The following is a 26,767-nucleotide window of genomic DNA, read 5'->3' on the forward strand; positions in this document are numbered from 1 at the left end:
CATACTTGCCAAAATGCCATTTATTGCAGTATACCCTTACATGGCATACAGATAACCGAATGTTTCATCTTCTGTTAGAATTCATCTCATTTGTACCACTTAAATAACACAGAATGTCATGTTTGTTTCACAAACTGTCAGTTAAGACTACCAAAATATACAGTTTTTTTTCCTTTCCCCCTAACAAGGTTGTGAGGTACAACTGAAGTTTACTACTTTATCTTCCTGTGCTTTACAAGAACCTTTCCATAGACAGACCTACCAAACAACATTTCTACATTCCTATACAAAGCAAAGAATTACAGCTGAAATTAACACCATCTGGTCATTGCATTTAACCTATAAAAATTCATTCAGTAAAAAAGAAAAAAAAAGAAAAAAAAAAGAAGAAACAACCAAAAACAAAACAAAAACCAAAACAACAACAACAACAACCAAAAAAAAAAAAGGAAAAAGAAAAGAAAAGAAAATACATAATGGTTGTTGCAGCTTTACTTAAAAACAGCCAGCTACACATATGCACAAGCTCTCTGTGCATATAGAAGAGTTTGGAATCAAGAAGTTTTGGGTTCTTTTCTTGAGTTTGCAGAGAAGGCACCAATTTTAGCTGCATAGCAGCTCAGGAGTGTTTTATACTTCATTTAAATTACACAGGTTTTTGACTGTTAATGCACAACATTTATACCAACTGTTGCAGTATTCTCCAATATTCTCTGATCATTCCCTCTGGCTCAACAGTACAAATATTTACATCAGTTGTAAACACTCCTCCACCCACCCCATACCTTCTGCACTGAGTGATGAGGAACGGAACTGGCAAGAAGCTACCCAAAGGCAGAGCAGAAGTAAGGATTTGTACAGAACACCACACTTGTCTTCTCACTCGGCTTGAGATACTCTGGAGAGCTCCAGGCCCTCAGTGAGGCCTCAGTGCCTGGCATCTGGCACACACTGACCACACACAGCTTCAGGTACCCGGACTTTTCTCATGAAGCATTTTTTGGCCCTTACTAGTCTGACATCCCTGGAGCTGCTTCTCTCCAAAGTGCAGGAACAGCTTCTGAAGAGCTGTCCCGGAGCAGCGAGAGTCAAGCACACAAACTGTTGTGTCTATTTAAGGCTATCTACACTCAGCCTTCCCCAGACTCATTTCAGAGGCTTCTCTACTCCTTGGCTGCAAAGTCATGGCGTGCTGCTTTCTATCTCCCACCCCTGTGTGCCAAGGTATTCCATGGCACAGATGGCAGACCAAGTTCTGAAACAACCACTGTGAACATGTGTGGAGAGGAAGGTGCCACAACACGCCATCCAACACCTGCTGACTGCACAGTAGCACGGGGTAAGACCACCAACAGCACAACAGCCCAGCCTTGATTCAGCACCTAACAAAGGGAATGTCTGAGATGAGACTGCTTAGAAAAATCTACTTACCTAAGTCTTGAAAGAGCAAGAGAGTAGTGAGACAGTCCAACACTATTGGTAAAATTAACTCTCTACATAGTTTTGGGGTCTTTGGGGTTTGTTTTTTTGCTAATCTATGTACCAGCTGCTTAGGAGCTGGGTCTGAGTATGGGATAATGCTTCCAAAGTATAAGTTATTTTAAACCATGTGACAGTCATTTGTTTACTCTGCCCCTCACACCAATTTTCACTAGAAATCATGTTCAGTTTGATGTTTAATCGGCATTAAGTGCTCCAAATACAGAGGCCATAAAGAGCTAGAGCATTGCAGCATACCAAATGTCTGCACAGCACAGACACTTGTTACACTCAAAACACATCTATGAGTTAAATAGGAAGGATCCCTGCTATACAGAATTCGAGCACTGATAATTGTTTATTCTTGCTAGCCCTTTCCCTAAATATCAATAGTTCTATACACACAGTGCTCCCTTGTCTTCTCCCCACTGCCTGCTCCAGCAGTCTCTAGATAAACCAAAGTGAGTTTAGGAACTTGCAGTCCCAATTCTGTTTAAAAAAAAAAAAAAAATCGTGCAGGAAAGCGGGGAATGTTCAATGAATCCAGATCTACTTTGTAGTTATAAGATTTCCAATGGCAAAGTGGTACGGGCAAATAACCCAATGATCATATATGGCTTAAGTTTAATGCAAAGCACACTAGGAGGTCCACGTGCAGGGAGAGAAGAATCCAAGAAAGATGGATTAAGAAGTGTCCTGAAGATCAGTGTTTATGCATAGAATTCTTCTTGTTTGTGTGGTTTTTGGTATCCTCCATTCGACTGTTTTGGTTCATCCAGTGAATAGCTGCCTTCGTCTTTTTTCTTCATTCTGTACAGCATAAATGCAACTAGAAACACTGCAAACACCAAGCCTACTAGTCCTCCAGCAATAACACCTAGAAGGGGAGAAAAAGACAAATTACTCCAGATGCCACATCAGATAATGCTACTATGATTTTAAGTTCCAGATTGTTCCAGAAATTAATTTGTCCTACTGCCCCCTCCCAGTCAGCCTGCCATTACCAATCACCTACTTATCTACTAGCCAATCCCAGGGACAGATCTCCCACCAGGCCACACTACAAAGCACACAAGGCTCTGGTGTTCAACCCTAGTAATTTGATCCAGACAGCAACAGAGCAATTTAACTGTAATTTTTGAGAGGAGTGAAGGAATAGGTTTAAACATAAAGTTGCAGATAAAGCAGCCACTGCTGGCTGGCATTAACAGACAATATTTGCCCTTGCTAGGGTTTTGAGAACAAAGAATTGTGAATCACCACCCTCATTTCAGAGGTCTAACATAAAGGGTTGGTTTCAGAGATATACTTGCAGAACTGCAGTTTCTGCTGCCTGAAGACTCCTATAGGAATCTGCTTTTACCAATTAGAAATCCAGAATATCGGGTACCTCCAAGAACTTCTTTTCTGTCCATAATTCCTGAGGCTCCTGCTGCTTTGGCATTCCTCCCAGAGTCAGCCAGTACTTCTGAGTTCTGAGTGGGAACCAAATCCTCATCTTTAGTCAAGATGAAGTCTCCCTGTTGGGACATAAAAGGCAGGTTATTCATTTTTCTGATCATGTCTGTTACTGGAGACTTTCTACAGCTTTGTTTTTTCTCATCTAAAACCCTCCACCAATACAACCTATTAAATCAATCATTGTTTTTGAGAAATTACCATTCTTTCCTGCCAAACCAACTGATTGCATACTATTAAAGCCATCTCCCTAGAAAGGGTGTCAAAACCGTTAGTCCTTACCGGGTCTCCAGAGCCATCTTCAGAAACCTCCTCTTGTGTAGGAACAACATCCTTTGGAGCTGTTGTCGTGGGGATGGCAGTGATGTCTCCCTCATGATGGACAGTAGAGTGGGGCTCAGGGACATCTTTAGTGTCTGGTACATCAGAGCTGGAGATTTTAGGTTCAAGCTCATGGACTACACCTGAGGCTTCTGAAGGAGTTACATGAACCACTGAAGGAAAGTGAGTAGTGGGGCTTCTCACTGTTGTTGTGACCACATCACTTGTTGGTTTCCCGTCAGGTGAGCCCAGAACAGCTACTTCGTCCTTCACAGCTACAACTGGTTCCTCTGTCACTAGATTACTAGTTGCAGAAGGCGATACTGCTTCCTTTTCAGTTCGGCTCTCAATCCCAGGAAATAGCTGCTCGTTGAAGTCCACTGGTGTTGCCAGTACTGAGGAATTAGTTGGTTCTCCTAGGATTCTCCAGGTGTGAGACTGGTCAGTCAGAGGACCTGAAAAACCAAAAAAAGTATTATCCTTGCCCAGTTTAGAGAGACCTATTAATACTATCTTCAGGACACTGCTCTAAGGAGGATGTCTAACCTGCATAGCCAATTTTCATAATAACAGCAGTTCAGTTTGTAATTCCTCATTTTTTTCTGTGGAATAAGGAAGGGACAGACCAACATGCTATCAGCAATACTTTGTTAGTCATCTGCTTCTCCCCATAGCAAAGTGCCAGTCTGTTTGCGGTGACAAGGGGGAAGTCTGCTTTCAGTACAGTGGTTCCTCAGGGTGGTTAGCTGAGTTTTTTCACATTAACATTTTTGCTTGATTCAGAGCAGTCACACCTTTAGTCACTAGCACATTTGGCACCAATTTCAGGGTGTTATTCCTGCAGAATTTAATCTGAAATACAAGCCTGTGGCTGGAAGGAAGCAGAAGGATACCATGCTTCAGCTTTTGATAGCTTGCTCTTTTCTAGTAGCATCTCCTCAACTTCAGCATTGAACACCAAAGATCTCTCTCATACAGTTTAGCAATCATTTTAATAGACTTTTTCCCTACCTTAAACCCCCTTCATTCTGCTTATAAAAAATTATGGCCCGTGGGAGCATGCACATCTGATGACAGATAAAATTTTCCTCTTGATGTATGTTGGCAGGTTGGGGTTTACACACCCTCAAATTGTATCTCCTAGCAGCTCATAAAGGCCCTTCTTATGGTCTCTTTTCCCCATGAGCAAAGAATCACTCGAGTTTCATAACATTCTTCACACAACATCTCACATTAGCAGTCACACGGAGTCTACCTACTTCTGCTCCCTTTCAAGTTTCCTACAGCTTGTTTTCTGCTAATTGTTAGTATCTCAAGCAATATAAGATTAATAGATTAGGCTCTTTCTCTGTTCCCAGCTCTCATTCTGGGGCAGGGTTGTGTGTGTGTGTGATTCCTCCCTCCACCCCCCTCCATGTGGTTATTCATCAAGATCTCAATTGCCACATTCTAGAAGGATCAAGCACTAACAGTAAAAGTGCTAATAACTCACCTGCACCTGAACCTGAGAATGCATCATCTTCATCACCAGATGAATCAAGGTCCTCAGGAGGAAGATTCAGATTTGTAGTTTGCTTTAAAGAGAAGTAGAAAAAAGGAGTGTCAGTGATGAGATTAAAGTTATCATGTTGCTTGCACCGAGTCCTCTAAGGGCTCCTGGAGGTTACACAAACTTTCTTTGTTCAGATTGCATTTTTTCCATCTTCCTTCATTCCAGCCCCCTTCCCAAAAAGAGTAGTTCTGGTTACTCTGTTTGGTGCTGGAAAGGTCAGTCTTGCTGTCTCCTTTCTCTGCACTGCTTCCAGGCTGCACTTGCATTGAGAAAGAACGCAAGGAATCCATTCAGAGCTGCATCCTGGTAATGACACTCAGTCCTTACACAACATAACCAGTTTGTGCCAAGTGCTGACTGCTCGTGTCTTCCCCATCTACCAACCACTTCACCTGCAAGTTACTGCATTAATTCTAAGAACCAGAAAGGAAGGGGAGACAAAGTAGTTTGCCTTCTCTCCCTTTCTGAGCCCCTCAAACACTGTTAACATATCTGAAACTACAACATCTAACTGGAAGTAGAATGAGAGCCCTGTTTTATAAGTGTGGGTGCTCAAACTAAGTCCAGGAGCCAGCCTTCCCTGTGGGAGAATACAGCCCTGAGCTTTCTCCATTTATGCTCCAAGGAGTACACTAACCAGCACAGAAGTTCAGTTGCTGAAACAAGAGGCCAAACTCCTGTTCTACGGCACTTGTTTCTCATTGCACACAATGCTCAAAGCTGCTCAGGATCTCTAAAGAAGACAATGCTATTTTAGTGTTTACTATTTACTTCAGAGTGATTATTTCATGAATCTTGTTAGCTTGTCCTGTATACGCTTACTGTTCCTATCAGTACAACATGACTGACTCTCAGCTCGTCACTAGCCCCCAGGTTTATTTCTGTAGGGCTACCATTACCTACCAAGTCATTCACCCTTCTCAGATTTCAAACCAAAGCCATATAAGTCACCTTTCCTGAATTTTGTCTTTTCCTATCCAACTATGTTCCCTGTTTCCCAAATTTTGACTTCTATCCCATCCTCAAGATGCCTTTGTCATCCCTTTCCAGCTCTGTCCCATCTTCAAGTTTAGATGTTGCATTGCATCATCCAAGCTGTGAGATCCCTGGCATCCCAAGGAGCGGGAAATCTTATTTTATTACGTAAAAAAGAACATGCATTCTTCACAGCTTTGCAACCAGGCCCATGGTATTTCTCTAGCTTGCATTAACACAGTTTCATTTAAAAATGAATATAACACTCATCTTCATTCCAAGAAGTTAGCCAGCACTAGTATGTACTGTCAAAGCAATCCAGCTCTCTGTTGTCACTTTATTATCTACAATGGATGTGTTTATTGGCCTTATCTCCTTTTCATTCTTTTTATGACACCAAGTTTATCCAGTTTTCCCTTCTATCCTTAATATCGTATCCATTCCCCACATTTCCATGGAACAACTAGTTTCCAAGGTGGTTAACTAGCCCATTTGATTTGACCTCTCTGAAGACAACTATCCAAGTTGCCACCAACCCAATCAGGTCCAAGATCTTACCCCTTCTAGGGCTGTAGTTAGATGACTTTTTTTTCTTTAATAACAAGAAAGTATGAACAAAATCCTCTCATTAAACTTTTTAGCACTTTCCTTCCCTACTGAAAATAAACCCCCAAAACACTATTCCTGAAGCTTCTGCAAGCATAAATCTACAGTAAATTGCCCTTCGATCTCTTGCTTAACTGCCTGTCATGAGATAATTTGGAATTTTAGATTTGTCCCTGCTTGTTTGCACTGTGCTTTTGCAGTCTTACACAGAAAGTAGGTCAGATAAGTACTTCCCCTATGTTTTCCTTCTCGTGTCGAAAGGGTGGTGACTCACACAAGCTGATCTCACTACACTTCAAATATTAAAGAGTACAAACTGTTGGTGCATAAAGAATAAAGAAATAACTGCCACGCTTCCCAAACTCGTCTCCCTCGCCCTTTCCAGTACGTTCGGAAGCTAAGTCAGGCTTCAGGAATTGCACCATTTTTGTTGATGGGGGTTGGGGACCGTTTTTCTCCCTCACTTCTCACACTACCAGAGGCAAGCACAACCCTTTGTTCTTCCACTCAGCCCGTTTGAGTGCAAAAGGGAGATGCTTTGCAAAAGGGGAAAAGGGGGGTGTGTGTGCATTCTCCTCCCAGTGAGAAGACTCTACACTGAAGCAGCTAGAAAATAATCTCTCCAGCTTTTCATTCAAGAAAGTTTATGTCACCATACACCTTTCTCTAGGATAGAGACTAACTTCCCCCCAGATCTGAATCTCCAGGCGTAGCTCATACCAGATTTCCAAGAACACCTGGACAGGTTGATGGTCTGCAGAACTTAACAAACCCTCCTGAAAGGATCACAGACTGTCAATAAATGAAATAGGAACTCTTGATCTTGACTACTGAGCCTGCAATCCTTGCCCTTGTGGGGCTAACAGGTGAGGCAGCTTGTTAGTCATGCCATACTTCCTTTCTTGTTATCGAGCATGTCCAGCCACCCTACACTTACACTTCCCCTCACACCTGAGCTCTAAGCCTCTTCCAGGCTGCTGCATATTCTGCTTCTCCATAACCTTTGTTATGTACTTGTTTGAACCCTAGTTTGATTTCTGTATCTGAGCAGGGATAGCTAGGTCCTCCTCAAAAGGGGAAAGCCCAGTGCAGCCCAATGGAGACCCACGGTGTTCCAGTGTAGGTGTCCAGCTGCTGCTCAGCACTCACCCTGCAAACACAAAGGCAGACTCAGACCAGTTCCTGTCCCCTGAGGTTGGCTTCTACACTTAAGAGAATAATAGAAAATATGCATCAGGATTAATAAAGTCTGCTTTCCACAGTTTTATATGAGAACTTAGTGAAGTTCCACTATGTGTGTCCTTCTACTTAGTTGTCTCTTGTTGTCTCTTGTCCCAAGCTGCTCCTCTGTTGTTGTGGCATCTCCCCTTGACCAGGTAGTTTAAGGCTTGGGAACTGAGAGGGACTTTCTTTGTCCCGAACACTCAAGGGACAGTATAAGACTATGCACGTGTGGACAGCAGTTAGAATACCCACAGGGTGATGTAACTTCATGAGATCATCTAGTTTCATGACAGATTAGTATTAAGGAACATTTGCCTAATTTATGTAACTGTATGGTTATATAAAGACTACATTTTTTGCTCCATAGATTACACATTCAATGGGCATAAGAGGCAGTAACCTCTCCTTATGGCACCACAAAATACAAGTACTGCAGAAAGGTCATGCTTCTATAATGATCTGCTGCTGAAGGATTTCAGACACAGCAAGATTAACATAAAACACTCAGGACAGCATTGGAAGGGATTTGAACTAATTTGGGTTTGCATCAGGAAGATGGACTGTGCTGTTCAAACAACAAACACCTCATGGTCAAAGCTTTTCCATGACCTTTTACTGCAGCTGAGTTACACCAATGGGAAAAGTTTTGATTAGCCAAGAGGATTAGGGGCACAGAATCCAGGTTGAGTCACCAGGTTGTGCTGTCATACAAAAGAGCTGAAAATAAATTCCAGGTTAAAACAAGCTTACTCTACCAACAACTTTGCATTGCTCTAGCTCAAAATTTTATTATCAGATTAATATAATCAAACATGGACATGCTTTTAGAAATTACTTCCATCATCATCCAGTTTGTTTATTAGCCCACCAAGACTATTTGTGGACCATTTACACAGTAATTGATGAGAGAGACATTGGATAAACACACCTAAGTTCAGGCAGTGGATCCTTTGAAGGATCTCTGGTGGTATCTCCTATTCTAGTCAAAAAACTTTAAATTCTTACAGTGCACCTATAACACGTCGCTTTTTTACCCAGCTCATGGTTTTGTTGAGGTTTTTTTCAGCCATTGAGACAAACGGTTAGAAATACTTGCCCAGTCCTTTTGATTTGCTGTTACTGAATTCAGTTGCATGTGAGGGGTAAAATTTTTAACGATATTTTTGATATGCATTAACCAGTAGAAGACCCCCTTCCCCAAGGATCAAAGCAGCCTGTTTAGGGGAAACCCTGGGGTGACTGGTAGCTTCTGCTCTTGCTGAGCGCTGTATTGTTGCAGAACAATAGTTATTCAGTTCTGCTGGGACAACCAGAAAGCTGCTTAGTGGCATCTTCAATTTAATCAACAATAGGCCAGGCTTTCACAACTCATTAGCAATGTTATTGGCTCCAGAAGTCTGACATACTCTAGATTTTTTTTTTTAAGCATCATTTTTAACTATTCTTCAGTCTTCATCTTGGTCACAATCTCAATACATGAGTCTTTCTGTGCTTATTCCATCAGCTGTCACAGAGCTCCCTCCTGCTACAGTACAGATCTGAAGTACTCTCTCATGATGAAGGGGAGATTTATAGTTTATTAGCTGAATCTCACCCTGCCCAAACTAGGAACCACATTTATTTAATTTGATATATACAAAAGGAAACAGTTTTTCTCAAATTGCTCTTTGAGGTAAGCAAAAACACTGGCTTTGCCACAAGCTGCTACAAGCCCTAAACTAGATTAAGGATGATCTGTATCCCACTTTTATTAATCCTAGTTAGTGATCAGCAGTGTCAAAACCACTTGAAATCCTCCGTTATCTGAATAAAGCTGTTAAATTTGCACATTTGTTTCTCCTAATAAATCCTCCTCACTCAGCTGAAAAGGAAGGAGCTGAGCTCTCCCACCTCAAACACCTCCTTAAGTATTCTGTGAGATTATTTCAACTTTATGGAAGGCAAAACCAATGGTTTGGTCTTGTTTAAGAGGTATATAAGAGCAACTCAAGCATTTGCTCTGTAATTTGGTTACCAAATAGGACACTAGACCAAATAGAAAAATACTTTCACAAGGATTTGAACAGGTCTAAAATAAACAGAAAGGTTTGTCTTTCCTGTATATCGAAGAGCAGAGCTAGTCCCAGTAACAGAAATGCTTTCTGAGGCAGAGTAGAGCCTGAAGAGCTTCTAACCTCAAAATAATCTTGATATTAGTGTGGGGGAAGGGAAAGATAAAACCCCCTTCTGAAGGAAACTTTAGCTTTTTTAGACCTTGTATTCTGCAGTTAATAGCCCATATATGATTAATTCCAATCTCAGACGTCCATGGTCTGAAGACAGCTTATTGGTTAAGGGACAAAAAAACCAAAAACCCACTACTTAAAAAAAAAAAAAAAATCACCAGCAGTACCCTCACCTATCCTCCTTCTCCTGCAGACATACAGACTGCAGCACTGAGCTGACCACATAGACCTTCAATTCTAACAGTCAGCCATAAATTCTGGAATAACTGAAAGAGAACTGATTTTGTATATGGTGAGTCAAAAGTGAAGCTTGCATGTAAGTCTGCTTCATCAGAAGTCAGCAGCAGTGGGGCACCATCTCACCTAAATTCTCTTCCATTGTTACTCCTGCTGTTCAAAATAAACCCCAGTGCTGCTTGGTGGTCCTGCAGGTTAATGAAGCAGCTCTCTTCCTAGAAGAGCCAAAGATACAGACTGACAGTGCAAGGCCGAAGTGCAGAAAGACAGCTACAAACCACCCCACAAATAGCCCACGGGCTGGACAGCCTAGATTTAAGCAGTATTTTTATCCCCTGGCTAGTGTTCCAATCAAGGCTGTTCAAAGAATTACAAACCCCCCTGCCCATGGCATTAGAACTAGATGATCTTTATGGTCCCTTCCAACCTAAACCCTTCTATGATTCTGTGAACTATCTACCCTCCCTGTTTCAGATGGTGTTGTTCCCCCATGCCCTCAACAAGCTTTTGATGCGTATCAACCAGCTTCAGCATGCCCACCACTCCATACATCAGTTTGTGTCACCTGAAGGAAGGCTGGTTAGTGGCTCACAGGGTGCTCTTTCCAAAGGGAAGCAAGTTGAAAGTAAAGGATGCTCTTTTGCTCAGCAAGGCAAGCACCATTTTAGCAGCTAAAGGTAAAGTAATTCAATTAATCTGGCTGCTTGTCTATCAGATCATTATTGGTAGAAAGAAATCTGGAAAATCTTACTGGCCTTCTCTTACTGGCCAGTAAGATCTGGCATTCTTTCTGGTCTTCTCCTGCATTTTTGGCTGGTGACTTGAGAAGGGAACTATCTTTGAGGGAAAGGTCTTAGCTGCAACAGCAGTTGCTTTTGTTTGAAACATGAACTCTGATCATCACAACAGAAGCTTCCTCTTGGCACTCAGCTCTCAAGGCAGCAGAACACCTTCCAACACCTACTCAAAATAGGATGAGGGTTCTTAGGATCTATATGAGCTGAACAAAACAGACTGTAGACTGCCCACTGTCCACTAGGCTTTGATCCTCCTTTTCTATCAAGCTGTAGGAGCATACTCTGATCTTTGTACAAGATGCAGTGGCCAAGGAAGAGCATCCGGCTCCTCCACACCCACATCAACCACAGTCCCAATGTTTCTAGAGACTCCACACTATTGCCCAATCAGCATTACATTTTCTCCTAACTGCGACAGGGCAACTTTTTTAATTAAGTAAGGCTAAAACACAGCAATCAACACGCCAAGAGCAAAAATAAACCAGCCTATCACCATCAGGTTGAGTTCCACACTCTGCAGCGGGGCCCTTTAAATTCCCACCTCCCATAAGAGCATGTCACTTCATGCTTCCTGGACCATTCCCTGCATATCTGTTTGTGCACTCTCATAGTGAACCAGATCAGGGAACTGGTCTGGCTAAACAAAAAAAAAAAACAAAACCAACAAAACAAAACAAAAAAAAGAGGATAAAATATCATGCAAAGAATTTTCCAGCAGGACCAGTTCCCCAGTCCTACTTAGTGCATGAATGCACAAGTGTTTGTGTTGGCACAGGGCAGAGCATGGCAGCCAGGGGTGCTGAAGCATTCATACAGATTTACAGTCTGGGTTCTGGGATGCTGACACACATTCCCCTGCCTGCCATGCATTATGGAAATGCACAGAACCAGGCTGCAGGCAACACGCAAATCAGTGGTTGACTCAAAGGGCCACACAGGTTCATACAAAAATGAGCAAGGAGAGGGACTGTAGGGAGAGTTCTCTTATGCAGTGTTTGCTCACAATGGATATGTTTGTTCCCAAGTCTGACAACAGTGCTTTTAAGTCCTCCCCGACCTCATGTACACAGTAGCAAAGGCTAGACAGATGCCTTGCTCAAAATGGGAGCAGTTCTGCTTTTGCCCTGGGTCACCTGAACTTTACCGGAGATGCAGTGGAATTGCTGTTTAATCCTAGACAAAGAGTACATTACACATCCTTTAGCAGAGATGGCTGAGCAAACCTGGATTAGTTGGAGTCCGAGAGGGCTATGGACTCCACAGCCAGGGGAGCTCATGGCCATGTAACACAAGCAGTGACAGCATGCCAGCTGTGCGTGCCTGGGAGTGCACTGAGCACTGGGTCAGTTCTCATGCAGAAGAGCTGAGATGCCTCTCAGCCAGTTCCACTAGAAGCATGGTCAGTCCTCCAGCAATACAGAAAAGCGAGTTACAGCCTGTGCTCCTGGTTTCGCACCTGGATGATATATCAAACAAGTAAGTTACTACATGCTGCTTCCACTCACACCAACCTGCTCCTTCCAGCCAAGCAATGTAGCCCAGGCCAGAGACTGAATCTCATCGACAGGTCAACACATCCACAGATGTGGCACACAACAATCACACAACTTAACTGTCTATCAGTGGCAGGCTGTCACAACGTGGCCAGAAGTGGGGTCCCTTTTGTCTCCCATGTTCAAGGCAGTCTGGGCTTTGAAGATGCAGTCTAATGAGAAAGCTCATTTCCCTACAGCTAATCTCATGAGAAGCAGCCAGTTTAGTTTTATGTTATAAACCACTTTTCTTTAAAGATCCTTCCCTGCAGCTCTTTAACATACTTGATAGTTCAGGCATTCATTTCTTGAGCTAGCACAAGAAAGCCACAGCCAGCGTGTAAGCTCAAAGGGTTGTGCAAAGTAGGTGTAGCCCAGGAAGGCCATACAGCTAACAGCTCCAGTTCATCCTGGGGAATTAATTTCAATCTACTTCAGCTGGCTTGAGAGATGAGCAGTGAGCTGCCTAAGTCAAGACCAGACAAACCTCGCTTGTCTTAAAACCCTCTGACTTAGTCACCAGCACTTTTTAGTTCCTAGTATAGCAAAACGCAGAGAAGATTCATTCTTACAGCAACAGCTACTTCATCTGCTTGTTTAGAAAGGAATAGACCAAAAATTGCTTGGTTTCAGCTAAGGCTAGAGGAGGGCCACCCATCTCTGAAATCCTGACAAAGTAAGGCTAAAAGAGGGGTATGCTGGAGATGAGAAAATCTTTATTAAATGAAAACCTATCCAGCAAAGGACTCCAGCAGCCCAAGACTCACTACCCATATGTACTTGAAACTACAACACAGATAAACATGACCCTCTTGACAGGAAAAGAAACTAAAAGTGACATAATCTAAGGTCCCTGCTGTCTCTTCCTCCCATATCCACGCAGCCCCTGCTGTAGAGTTCAGGCAGGTGAGGATGAGCAATTCACCTCACACAAAACAGCAGCAGCTAGAGCCACTTTAAAGTAGATACTGGACTTTGTAGCATTGCCTCTAACATATATAAACACAACATCCTTAGCCAATTATTCCCAAAAAGCTGAACTCTGTTGGGTGCAGATTCCTTTCTTTGCCCCATCTCTTGACACCCACTTACCCTGTTTTATGGGATCAGCTCTGAGGACTGTCATGGGAGTCAAACTTACTACAGAACCACCGAGAGATCCTGGCAAGTGCAGCAGTGGGCCTCAGACTCCCTGACTGCCCCTGGACAGCATGCGTGGTCTAGAGAAGCCAGTCTCCTCTCCCCAGAAACCACCCAGCTCCCAGGGAAGCAGACCAGTTACAGCCCTGAGACTGCTGAATGTAGTCCAAGGCTGGGTTTGAGGGAATAGCTGCAAGTGTCTCCATTTGTTCCATTTGAGACTGTCTTCTCCCAGCAGACCTGTCAGCTCAAACTGGTCAGTGTGTGGCTGTAGGCCTTGTGCCAGGATGCCGAGAGCCTCAGCCCTGCACACTCCTCCTGCCGAGGCCATTGCTGCAGAACAGAGCACAAGCCTGCAGCACACCAGCATCGGGATGTGGCAGGGGCAGCTCAGGGACCTCAGTCCCACAGGTGCACAACTTGCTCTTATCATCATCAGCCGTCCAGCTCAGGAAGTCCCAGCTCAGAAATCAGACGTCTCTATAGGAAACCATTTCTATAGGACATGTTCTATGGCATCTCAAGTCTCCAAATTAGGCTGCTACATTTCACTGTGCATCTCTGATGTCTCTTGGCAGCACCAGGAAAACACACATGCCTCTGGTCCTAGGGAAGCCTGATTCCTGGAGACAAATGCCATGCAGCTTGGCTGGTGGAACTACCACCCATTTCAAATGAGATCCGTACCACTACTACAGGTAGCACAAGTGCTCTGACCTGAGCAGACACGGTCCCAGAAGTCAAAAACCACCTTATCACTATACTACACAGTATTCTGGGGGGAAAGAAGCTTTTCTGCCTCACCTGAGGAAGGAAAGCCAACATGCAGCCACAAACAATTATCAGACAAGAGTAAATGCAAAAACTTTTGGCATCCAGACACACAGCTAGGAGAAGACCCATGTTCTTATCTCAATCCCAGAAGTTTCCCTCTTCTTCTCCTTGAACTCCAGCAATGCAGGTTATGTCAGGGAGCCAGGACACAAAGCTCTAATATCTTCTTGAAGGATCACCGAAGCATTTTCACTCCTTCAGTGATACATACGTGTTTCTAATTTGAGCAAATTACTTGCAGTGCTTCACTAAGGAAATCCAAATTTCAGATAAAAAACCCTAGTGTATCAAACTGAGTTTGTACTTAGGGCAGTTACTAGAACCGAGGATGTTGTTTAAACCTCAGCAGAAAGATAAGCTCGCAACTCTGGAGTACTGAAAGGTCTCAGCTAAAGCACTCGGTAAACTAAAATGAGACTACTTAAACCTACCAACATTAAGCCTTACAACAACAAAAAAGCTGACAAGGTGTTCTGATTAGTTATGTAGAGTTACAGTGGAACTACCCAGACCTAATGTTTTGCAAAATATATCCTGCAGCAACCGGATATACAAAAGATAACAAGAATTACTGTCTATTTGCTTACACTTCAGTGACAGAAAGACCTACCAGCTGCAAGGCCTGCTGCTATCAAACTGTGCTTTAGCTTCCCAGCTGATCTGCTCACAGTTTACCTTACAGAACATACATCAAGGCCTTCATATCAGGACAACAGCCTGAGACTCAACAATCCAAGACAAGGCCCTCTTGATTGCTTTTTTAAATTCCCCATTTTCTTCAGAGGGATGCACAATGAAGTCTCCAATGCTTGTGAAATTATTTTTTGGTAACAATCTGTATCTTACACACACACATCCCAGACATATATTCCCTCCACATGTTGTATTTTGTTATTAAACTCACATTCAAACTTCTCAGTTACAGCATCACCACCAGCCCTTTCAAGCCCACCCCCCACTGAAGAACTCATGGATCAGGGAACTGGAAGCACCCAGAAAGAGCTGCCTGGCTTGAACAAATACAATGTCAGTCTCTGTCTCACACATGCACACCAGCTGGCAAGACAAGTGACATCCCACAGCCTGATCCCTTGGTGCTGTTAGTTGCCAGCCTGCTACAGAAGACCTTGACTATTTGCAGGGGAGCTGCAGAACCAAGTGAGACTTGGGCAGCAAAATGAGCCAAGAGTCAGCATTCAGCAGCTCCCTTCTGATCCAGTCATGCTCTGTGTAGCTCAGCTCTTAACAGTTTTAAGAAACTCTGTTTTTGCACAGCAGGACTCACACCAGTCAGCCACCAGTCTGTTAGAAAGGTACTGGAGAGTCTCAATCTACAGCCAGCATCTAGACTCACAAAAACCATGCAAGAAGCGGCTTTAAATTTTGGGTTTGGTCCAGTGCAAGGCAGTTCCTGCACCTTGGCAGGTCTTACATTAACACAGAAGGGACTCAGTGATCCTTGTGGGTCTCTTTCAACTCAGGATCTTCTGTGATTCTAGGTATACTTTTGTATTTGCTTCTACGGCTCACCATTTCCAGTTTCAAGTAAATCAGCATAGATGTGACGAAATCAAGTCTCTCCCTACATTACAAGGCATGCTGCCCCATCTGTTTTATCCACAGGATCTTACAGTGTTGACTAAGCCTAGATTGTTTATAATGCAGAAGTCATCCCTGCTAACAGATGCTGTTACACCAGCATGACTAAGGCATTTGCAAAAGCACCGAAACATCTCCACCAAATGACAGAGCCACATCTCAGGTCAGGAATACCCTGTTCCCCCATCTGAAGTGTCTTCTCAAAGAGGCACTTTCAGGATCACCCCCTCCTTCCACATAGCAGCTCCTGAAAAAAAGCAGCATGCAAATGTATTGGGTGCTACAAGTCTCCTTGGAATAAGGAACAGTAGGTCAGATGGTCTTTGGGCACAGGCTGGACCACGTTTCACTGAATTAGTCTAAGGTAGAACATAGCTCAGACTGCATGAACTCCCTTTGAGAAATACACCTGCTCACAAACACTGGAGAACACAGAAAGTGATCTACCCATATAAAATGGTGAAAATCAAGCTCCCAGTGCCTCTTCCTAAGACACTAATGGTCTCTGTGTTCAGGTTTACAAAACCATTGGTAATCCTACACATACTACAAAGTTCTGACAGCAGTTGTCCTGTTTACAGTTAAATTATGCAACACCTCAGTGAGATTATGGAAGCTGACTGGTGTACTTCCATGCTGAGTCATGAGGGTGTTGGAGTATAATTTCAACACTGAAGCATCAAATGAAATCCTCCCACCAGAAAGTCTTAAAAAACCTGCTGCTGCAATTGTGCTCCAGTCACCTATTGTTCCACTGATTTCATTTATGAACATTAGGCATTTCTTGACCAAACACCTACTGGATTAAACTAACTCTGACCCAGTCACCCAGTTACACTATTTCATACTACATCTGTATAGCAGAGCCCTGAATAAGGGGCTGCTATGAAGGCAAGATAAATCAGAGTTTCCCTTTGATCTCAGCTGTAACCCAAGTTCCACTGTAACAGATACTAGCATCAGCTACCTCATGCCTTCATTTTGGGTGTACAGCCTGTTCGCCTGTCTTCCCTATGGTCTTGTTTCAGAGCAGTCACCAAATCAGTTGGGGAGGCTTGAGTTTAGTGGGAAATGCTACCATATTTGTGCAATCTTGACGCCCTCATGTCTCATAGGAGCAACTGTTCAGACTTGAGCTGTAATTTGGACACCCCTGTGTTTCACACATCCATGCTGTGAAGAGACAAGAGACATCACTAATGCCACCTCCGACAGACTGTTGGCATTAAGACAAGTCAATAAAACAGCACTAAAATTGCAAGGCAAGGTGAAGTACTTTACTACCAAGTTACTCCTAGCACAACACATCCCATAGCTCAGACCAATTTCTGTCAAGGAGTACTATTGGGATAGCTATGTAACAACAGACTGAGCTTCTAAGAATCTGTTCAAACATTACTAAGTTAAAGACATTTCATATATGAATAAACTTCCGGGTCTACTCACTGACTACCAACTCCAGCCAGCACAATATCCCTCTAAATAAAGTAGAGCATAAAAAGCTGAAGGACCACTTACAGACCAAGTCTAAAAGCATGTCTGAATCACTAGCATGTACCAGCACCATCACCACCACATTGAATGCTTTGCTGTCCCAGGTGTGTAGTATTCACCTCACAACCCTCAGCTGATGGATTGTGAAGGATTTCTCATACAACTGTAGTTGCTCATCTCTCTGAAGCATCCAAAACAGGTTCAGTTTTCAACAAGAGTTGTGATCTCTTATTATGAACTTTCACTTTCTTTTACTGGATACTGCAGTTTTCACAACTTCATAATATTCTGGGCCTGCTGCCAGAGACCCACTGGCTACATCCATACTAGTAAATTAAATAACATCAGAGAACGTCCCCAGGCACTGGAACACAATCTACACCATCAAATTATTAGAATGATTTCTGGCACAGTTTTGAGCCTTGTCAACTGGTATGCCCCCAAATAATGCACAGGAAGGTTCCCCACAGGCAGTTTCATGCGCAGGGGGACTGTTTCAGAATAGGCCTGAAAATTAGATTTTCTACACAGTTGGGACTCCAGCATTTCAACTGGCCACAGGATACCTTGTGTTCAATGTGTTTTACTGTACTGGGTTTGCACAGCAAGATTTTGGTAGCAGGAGGACTACAGTTCCCTAAGAACTGCTAGAACGTCCCCCATGTCTGACAGAGCCAATCCCAGTCGGCTCCAAGACAGACCCACTGCTGGCCAAGGCTGAGCCCATCAGCAGTGGTCATAAGTGCCTCTGGGATAATAGAGTTGAGAAGGGGAAAGAAGTTATTGCACAGGAGCAATCGCAGCCAGAGAAGAGAGGAGTGAGAACATGTGAGAGCAACAACCCTGTAGATCCCAAGGTCAATGCAGGAGGAGGGGTAGGAAGTGCTCCAGGCGCCAGAGCAGAAATTCCCCTGCAGCCCCTGGTGCAGACCATAGTGAAGCAGCTGTGTCCCTGAAGCCCATGCAGGTTGATGGGGGAGCAGAGATCCACCTGTAGCCTAGGGAGGGCTACACTGGAGTAGATGGATGCCTGCAGGAGGCTGTGAATCTCCAGTGGGAAGCCCCCACTGGAGCAGGCTCCTGGCAGGGACTTGTGGCCCTGCGGAGAGAGGAGCTCACATTGGAGCAGGTTTGCTGGCAGGAGTTGTGACCCTGTGAGGGATCCACCCTGGAGTAGCCTGTTTCCAAGGATGGCACCTCATGGGAGGGACCCACTCTGAAGCAGTCAATGAAGAACTGCAGCCCATGGGAAAGACTCACACTAGAGAAGTTCGTAGAGGACTCTTTCCTGTGGGAGGGACTCTACACTGGGGCAGAGGAACAGTGTGAGGAGTCCTCCCCTGAAGAGGAATGGGCAGCTGAGATGTGATGAACTGACAGCAATCCCCCTTCCCTGTCTCCTTCCACCACTGGGGGAGAAAAGTTAGAGAACTGGGAATACAGCTAAGCCCAAGAAGGATGGAAGAGTAGGAGGGAAAGGTGGTTTTAACATTTGGGTTTGCTGCTCATTATCCTACTCAGATTGAATTTATTACCAATTAATTTCCCTAAGTTGAGTCTGTTTTGCCCATGACAGTCACTAGTGAGTGATCTCTGCTTGCCCTTATCTCAATCCACAAGCCTTTTGTTATATTTTGTCTCCCCTGCCCAGCTGAGGAGGGCAGTGACAGAGCAGCTTTGGTGAGCAGCTGGTATGCAGTCAGGGTCAACCCACCATATTTGCTTACTAGATTCAGTGTAAGAAGGTTTGGTGAATCTTTTTAACCCCTTCTGGCTGCATGCTAGGTGGGGGGGAGGGGATATTGAGCATTTAGCACTTTTCAGCTACTAGAGTAATAACTTCTAATTATTCATAATTGCATCTTCCAACTTCTGTAGAAAGGAGCTCACCAGTGTCTCACAGCTCAGTGCAACTACAGATGCAGACTGAGGAACGTTGTGCAGGTTAAACACGCTCCAGAGCGGAGTCGATGCTGCTGGAGGATTAAGCCAGCAGCTTTCCTCTGCGAGGCCATGAGTCAGTCGATGTGAGCACACGATAGCAGTGCACTCCTTTGCCACTGCCCAGACATGCCAGAGTCAGCCTCTTTTGTTAGGTGCTTTGTTCACTGATGGGAAAGTAGTCACGATCTAGATGATTCCTCCGTTAGGACAAAAAGAGATTTAGAAGTCAAAGCTGTCTAGCTGCAGGCTGTAGGCAAGTTTCGATGCAAGCCTCGCTACACTTTTCCACTGCACTTTTCCACTGCACGTAGGTGCCACTTACACACTGTTAGAGCAGTGAGGTGGACAAATCTCATTTGTCCATCAGATCTGCTGGTGTGAGAGTCTCTATTACAGTTTCATAAGCACAGACCACAGCAGGTGAGTGAAAAATATCACATATACTAGTGTTTGTGTCAGATATGAATTCAAGGAAGCTTTGTGGTTCCTTTACTCCTCTTACCCCTCAACTTCTTGACTGAAGAAAGCCTGGGCTCTAATCCTAAAGATCCCTATTAGCTGGTCAATGGGATAACAGGTTATCCCTCCTGCAGAGATGCTTTAACCAGAGACTGATGTTTTGGTAGATCAGACTGCTCTAAGCTCCTGTGGTTGTGCAGAGCACAGGCATCAAATCTCCCAGATCATCATCCTGGGGTCAGGGCACACACCCTCCAAATTTTGCTGTGAGCTTGATAACAAATAGCACAACTGGTATAGATATGTCTCTATATAAAAACATACATAACTATATTTGTATTTCTCCATTCTACTGGTCTCAGAGCATACAATAAGGCAGCATAGGATTCTGTTCTGAGACAGGAAAAAGCCAGGTAGGCTCTTCCTGCAGTGCTGTAGGTGCCAGCCCTGGTCCCCAGGGACCATACAAAGGCTCCATACCAGCACAGCCATAGCAGCACAGCTGCTATGATACACAGTTTCACAAGAGCTCTCATCTGGAACTTGTTATGTTAATCACCGCTTGCTCTCTAGAAGGCAGACTGGCTCCACTCACCCCTGCCCACCTCTGGCTTCAATCTACAATCTGCTCCTCCAGTAATCCCTAGATGCAAGGGGCTGGACTGGAGCTGCTGACTGGCTCTGACCAGGAGGTGTACAGCCACCAGCATTAGAAACTAATTAGTAAGAGCTTTCCTGTGTAAAGCACAAGACAGCCATGGTCTGCAGTGCTGCCCAGAAAGCATTCTGCACGCTCCCCTTCCAACTGGAATGGAGTTCAAGTTTCCTAAAGTTTAAGAGGCAATAAGCTCCTCATCACGTGGCAGAGGCAGACAAAGAGCAACCCCCATTCTTCACCTACAGCTTGTGTGCGCTCAGGTGATGGAGCCAGAGCACTCTGAGAAGTTGTTGCATGAACTGGCTGTACTTTGCAGACGGCTGGCTGACATGAGTGTGTGCCTGGGACTGCCTACAGCCAAAAATCAAGACTGTCAGCCTTTGTTTCCACTACTGACAATCAAGACACTGACATTACTGCACAGATAGTGCAGAAAAGTTACACAGTAGAGCATGAAAAGAACACAGAGCCTCCATGCAAGGCAAGACATCCATGAGTATTTTAAGCTGGCTGGCAGGCAGGTCCCTATCTGTTATATCAGTGCCCTTGATTTAGTTGGGAGTCATTCTGCAATAGCAATCCTGAAGGCCTTTCACTCATTAGAAAAGCCTGAACACTAAGAGGCAAAATGAGTGGACATGAAAGAGAACCATGTTGCAAAAACAAGGGCTACGGAGACGATAGTTCTGTCAGAGAGCACAGCAGCAAGACACAGAAGTATAGCAGCAAGAGCTCTTTAACTGATCAATACCCAAAGGGGTTTCAAGCTAGAAGTCTAGCAGGGAAAGCCATGACTTACACCACCTCCATGACTCAGTTGTAACTGCAACTCAAGTGACTCAATGGGAAGTTCTACTGCCAACTCCATCCAAATCCCACTAACACATTGATTCCCATCCAGCAAAGCAAGCCCCACTGGTGAGACTGGTCTCAGCAGTGAGATACATTACAGTCAAGCATGGCAAGGAGCCCAAGCTAACAGACTCCGTTGGATCCATGCCGGTTCCACAAGACCCAGAACATCGACTGCAGCCAAGAACTGCTTGAGAAATGGAGAGGTTGGGAAACCACCACATTAGCAGATGTTGCCCCACAAGGGTTGCTTGTAGGAGGTCCAAATGTTATCTCACCTTGAGGTGAGGCTTCACAGTACAGTAACTTTTCCACTAGCATCTCCACGGTAGAAAGTGCACTATCCTGGGTTTCTAGCCAGGCCAGATAAGGCTCATTGCTGTGGTACACCAGTAGCCAGCAGAGCAGCAGTTCAAATGAAGTATGTTTGTCAGCTCTAACTTAGAGACCTGCTAACAAAACAGCACTCCAAAGGAGACACCACATGCTTTCTGCATGGAAGAATATCTTCTCAGCTCAGAAGTAAACTTATAAGAAGTACTTGCGCTGTTGGTCAAAACAAGTTCCACATTGTAAGTTCACTGCCTATATCAGGAGTCTAGGAGTAACAAAGGTTTCTCACTTCTAATTCACAAATAAATACTGTCTTTAAATAGTGATGCATCCTCAACAGCTCACAACCATCCTTCAGAAACACATCCACTTATGTTTCCACTCATATATATTCTGCTCACTTCAGAACACTGAGAGAACCCAACTATACTCCCCAGTTTCTCCCACAGCCTTTAGCAGTGCAAGACTACAGTATTGTTTGGAGGCACTATGCCAGTTGCACTAGAACAGGAAAGAGCTGCTGTTCTAGCTGAAAGCTGATGTTCCCCACTGCTTTGCTAGTTCTCTTGGCACAAACAGCACCTGTCCAGTCTGCTTGTTTGTGGAGAGAGTTACAATGAAAGTTTCACAAATAAAGTCTATCACTTTGAGCTAAATTTCTCGCGGACAAAAGCACTAAAAATAAAGGTGTCTATGCTCCCCTTATGAGCAACAAGAGATCTAGTCAACAAAGCCCTGACAAAACAATTCACCTTGGAATTGATGTGTAGGGGCTGGTCAGATAATCACTCTCTTTGGCTCCACTGATTACATCACCATGACTCTAATGAGGGTTTAAATACCCAGCACACACAGACACCTACATTTAAGTGCCTTAACATCAGCTGAACACTGTCCCGAGGGAGTAATGCCATTTGCACACAGCGAGTGCATCAATCTCCAGCTGTCCTAGAGTGCTGTATTAGACATCTCCTACTTTTGATTATCTCAGAGCTATTAAGACAAAAATACTAACGCTGCAATGCTGAAGCACTGCAATTTTATAATTGACAGCACCTCCTCAGGAAAGGGGTCCTATCTTCTCTCTGCCAATAAGTTCTCTCCTCCCTGTGGGAGGCCCTACTGAAATCCCAGCTCCCTAGATGCTAGAAACAAGTGTGGAATGTCCCTCTCAGAGGCATTAGTACTATTCTTGGACACAAGAATCACTTCAAGCAAGGTTAGGATGAAATGTTAGTATATAGGCCACCTGGAGACATCTAAGCACTAGGAATGCAAAACACATATTTAAAATGGACCAATTTTGCTGCTAAAACAGCAGCCTACATTTCAGGTTCGTGCAGTAGTTTACTTTTAGAAGGCTTACAGGTTTCTTGCACTTGCTGTGACTTGTCTTGAGTTGTTAGGAGAGGATTGTTTGGTTTCCAGAAGTTTCAGAGTGCTGCCATTAGAAATGTTAGCTCTTCTCACCACTTGAAACTGAGAGAAACCTGGAACAAAGACTACAAATTTGCACCAGAGCCCCCTTAAAAGACACAAACCCCAGCCTATTTGTTGCTGCTCTAATCAGAGCTGACCAGATAACAGTCACCATTTCACTGCGAAGTGGCCACGAGCAAGTGTTTAGATGAAGAAGCTCTGTTTATAGTGCTCAATAAATATTGTGACACTGCTCTGTATGCACTATAGAAGAAAGTCTTTCCTCCTTATCCACTGCCTACATGTTTAATAATTAAGCTGGACTACCTAATTTCTTCTAATTAGTTTATATTCAGATAGCAATAACATCACCCTTGGAAAAAGGTTCGGCCTGCTCTGCTAAGCTTATGTCAACCATCAGCATACCAGACAAAACAAACCCCCGTTTCCCCTCAGGATTGTCCTCCTGTAGTAGGATGTGCATCTTGGCTCAGTTGGCTTGGTGGCAGGGTTATATCATGTAACAGTTTCTCTTTGAGACAATAACTAGGTTAGTCTGTTAAAATGTATCAGCCTTCTTATTTCAAGGAAATCCATGCACCCATCATAACTGAGGGTAATTACTCTCCTACATTGTGTTTTAGGCAATAAAGTGTCACCTTGAAGAAGACCAGGAACCTTCCTAATCATTTCTGCAGGTAAGAGTACTCAGGAAAAAAACTATTGTTTGGTCACTTTCTTGTTCCTGTTTATTATTTCTATGACAATATGCATGGACAAGTCAAGTCATGCAGCAAGAGCCAAGTGCCAAGAGATGTGTCAGCAGCAGTGGCACCCTTCCCAACGATCAGACCACCAAGAACCCCACACAACCATGGCAGCACCCATAACACTGCAATATGGCAGATTCAAAGGATTGTGTAGGGTCACTCTGCTTCTGTGCCCAAAACAAGAGGTTTTCAGCCACTTGATGCAAAAGTATAATTATTCCAGATGGGTGGGAAAGGCAGCTTAGTCCATGTCCCTGACATTTCGACATGGGGAAAAAAGCCACATGATTACCAGAAGGGAAAAAACCTCAGTGCTGAGTCACCACAGAGAGCCCTGAGGACTTTTGCTCCTCCATGTGCTCACCCCAGAAACCCCTTGATCGCAGTGTCACCCAGGCCCAAGTGTCTCTGACACATAGGAAAACTCCAGACAAGCATTAACTTCATGACCTTATCATTCCTAGTAAGGATATTTATCACAGAGGGGATTTTATCCAAATGCACTAAAGAGACTGTAAATTAACTGCAGTTTTTCCACTTTATTCAGAAGCTATGAGCAGAGCTCTCTCGCCATGGAACAGTGCTGACTATGCTCACATGTTTGTCATTTTTAGCCATGTCATAACGACTCACTGCCATGTGGACCAGAAGGGTACATGCCCATAACAACAGGTTTGGTTCACAAACAGAAGAGTACAGTGAAACTGGAGGTATTTCGGGCAGCTTAGATTCCCCTGTGCATTTCGTTCTCCCAGATATGGATCTGACTGCTGCTGCAATTTATCCCCAGACAAGTTTCAAATCAATTACTCCATTTAAGAAAAAAAAAAAAACAAAACAAAACCACCAGTTTTGACTCTGATGTACCAGCCTGCTCACACTTTTTCCTCCTATTGCATCCAAAGGAGAAGACTCTACAACCGGTGCGCACTCAGGTCTGGTGGGGTATTCATGGGAAACGGGGAGCTACCTCAGGAGAAAGGGATGGGATTGAGCCTTTGCGCCCGTCAAGGGGCAGCCACAATGCCTCCTGCCCCGCACCCGCTGACCCTACAGACCTGGAGCACCGAGCACAGCATTTCACAGCGCGGTGGTTGGTGCCAGGTTTCCGCGGAAAGCCGCTCGCAGGCGAGGCTGGAGCAAGAGCAGAGCCATCCCCTGTCCGTGGATGACACCTGGCGGCTGCTGCTGCGGGACCAGCGCTCCCCACGGCTCAAGGCTCGCCTGGGCCCCCAGAGCTGCTCCCGGGACACCGGGGCCGGGACGGCACAGGCCTCGCTGCCGCGGGGTTACCGAGCTCCGGGGAGCGGGGCTGGCTCCGAGCCCGGCACCGGGACCTTTGTTTGAGTGGGCAGAAATTAATGACCCGGGCGTACCCTACACGGGGATGGGGCTCCTGGGCACAAAGGCGGCCGGGAGCCGCCGGCCCGCGCTCCCCTGGGCTGTGCCGGGGCACGGCAGGAGCGTCCCCGCTTTAGGAACCACCCATGACTTCGGCCACGGCCGAACCACAAAGGGCCACATGCCCACGCTCACCCGGACTCGTCGCTCGCCGCCTCCGGGGTGCAACACGCCAGAGGGACGGCGGGAGCATCCTGCCCACCCCCGGCCCCTCCAGGGCCGCCCCGAGGGGTCCCCGGTCCCGGTGAGGGGAGCTGGGCAGAGCCGCCCGCCCGGCCCGCGGCGCCCCGGGGCGGAGCCGCCGGCAGGTCAGGAGCCGCCGCGGCGGGTCTGGTTTGAATTAAGGCTGCCGGGGCAGCCGGGCTGGAGCCCGCCGCCAGCACAAAGGCCACCGCAGCCCTCCATGCCGGGATGGGCTGGCCACCGCTCCGCTCCCCTGCGGGAACCCGTCGGAAGGGGGGAGCCGGGCGGTGCCCCCAGCCCAGTGAAGCCCGACCCGGCCCCTCCTGCCCTGCCGCCCCAGCCCCGCACGCCGCCCGGGCCCCGCCGCCCCACGTGCTCCGCTCCGCTCGGCTCACCGGGACAGCAGCCTGGAAGCAAAGGGCCACCAGCCACACGGACACCACGTTTATCATCCTTCCTCCTCGCTGGGCCTCGGGAGCTCGCAGCCTGCCCGTGCTTCCCGCCGTCTCCGCTCCTTGCCCTGTTCCTCTTAGGATTGTTTTAAGTAGCTGCGGCTTTGCTCCCTTTCCTGATTTCTCTTTTTTTTTTTTTGTTTTGTTTTCCTTTCCTTTCTTTTCCCCTTTTCCCCCTTCGCACGCCACGGAACCAGCCTCCCAGCAGCGTTCTGCGACGGCGAGGAGTTGAACCCTGTCTTTTAATGAACCCACTGCAACAACCTTCACCTTACGGCCACCCCCCGGTCGGCCCCGCCTCCGCCCCGCTCCCCTCCCCTCGGCTCTGCTGGGTCGGCTCAGCCCGGCTCCCCGGCCCCAGCCCGGCCCGGCCGGCACGCCCTGCCCCGCGGCCCGCCCCCGCTTCCTGCCGCCGGGATACCTGCGCCGGTGCCCCCTCCCCGCCCGGCTTCCCCCCCAGCCCCTCCGGCAGCCGCCGCTTCCCTCGCATTGCATTCCCAGATTTCCTCTCTGGCAGCGGCGTTGCTCCTGCCGAGCTTCCTTCCTTCTCGCTAAAAATAATAATTCATAATAATAATAGTAGTAATGCTGTTAACAGCTCTCCCTTCCCGTTCCGCTGTGAGAAAATCCCGGGGGTGCGCGGCCGTCTCCCCCTTCCCCCGGCGCCGCTCCGGGGAGAGGGGCGGGAGCGCTCCCCGGTGGCCCCTCACCTGGGGCAGCCCCCCTGGTGCCCGGGCTCCCGAGCACCTCCGGCAGGGGCTTCTCCCCCCAAGAGGACGTGTTTAGGGGGGTGAGGGTGTCCTCCCTCTTGCCCGGGGGTCCC

General features: G+C 45.8%; 1 protein-coding gene across 2 annotated transcripts; it reads right to left on the minus strand.

The window, feature by feature from the left end:
• Positions 1-26,222, minus strand: SDC1 (syndecan 1). Of its 2 annotated transcripts, none has more exons than XM_027641126.1 (5): positions 25,888-26,222; positions 4,751-4,832; positions 3,220-3,713; positions 2,870-2,999; positions 1-2,356 (listed from the first exon to the last, which is right to left on the minus strand). In XM_027641126.1, exons 1-5 carry the CDS (start codon positions 25,942-25,944, stop codon positions 2,190-2,192), a joined length of 930 nt encoding a protein of 309 aa, XP_027496927.1. In that variant the 5' UTR covers positions 25,945-26,222; the 3' UTR covers positions 1-2,189. The 2 variants fall into 2 exon arrangements, with proteins under 2 accessions (XP_027496927.1, XP_027496928.1); XM_027641127.1 differs by lacking the exon at positions 25,888-26,222 and adding an exon at positions 8,712-8,750.
• Between the last annotated feature and the right edge of the window lie 545 nt (positions 26,223-26,767).

The sequence above is a fragment of the Corapipo altera genome, unplaced genomic scaffold (genome assembly GCF_003945725.1).
Source record: "Corapipo altera isolate COAL_440 unplaced genomic scaffold, ASM394572v1 46, whole genome shotgun sequence".
NCBI classification, from domain to species: domain Eukaryota; kingdom Metazoa; phylum Chordata; class Aves; order Passeriformes; family Pipridae; genus Corapipo; species Corapipo altera.

Coding starts and splice junctions, on each gene's coding strand:
- SDC1 (XM_027641126.1), bottom strand. CDS start 25,944: ATGATAAACGTGGTGTCCGTGTGGCTGGTGGCCCTTTGCTTCCAGGCT. Junction 3,714..4,750: donor ATTCTCAGGTTCAGGTGCAG/GTGAGTTATTAG, acceptor TTGGTTTTTCAG/GTCCTCTGACTGACCAGTCT. Junction 3,000..3,219: donor AAGATGGCTCTGGAGACCCG/GTAAGGACTAAC, acceptor ATGTCCCAACAG/GGAGACTTCATCTTGACTAA.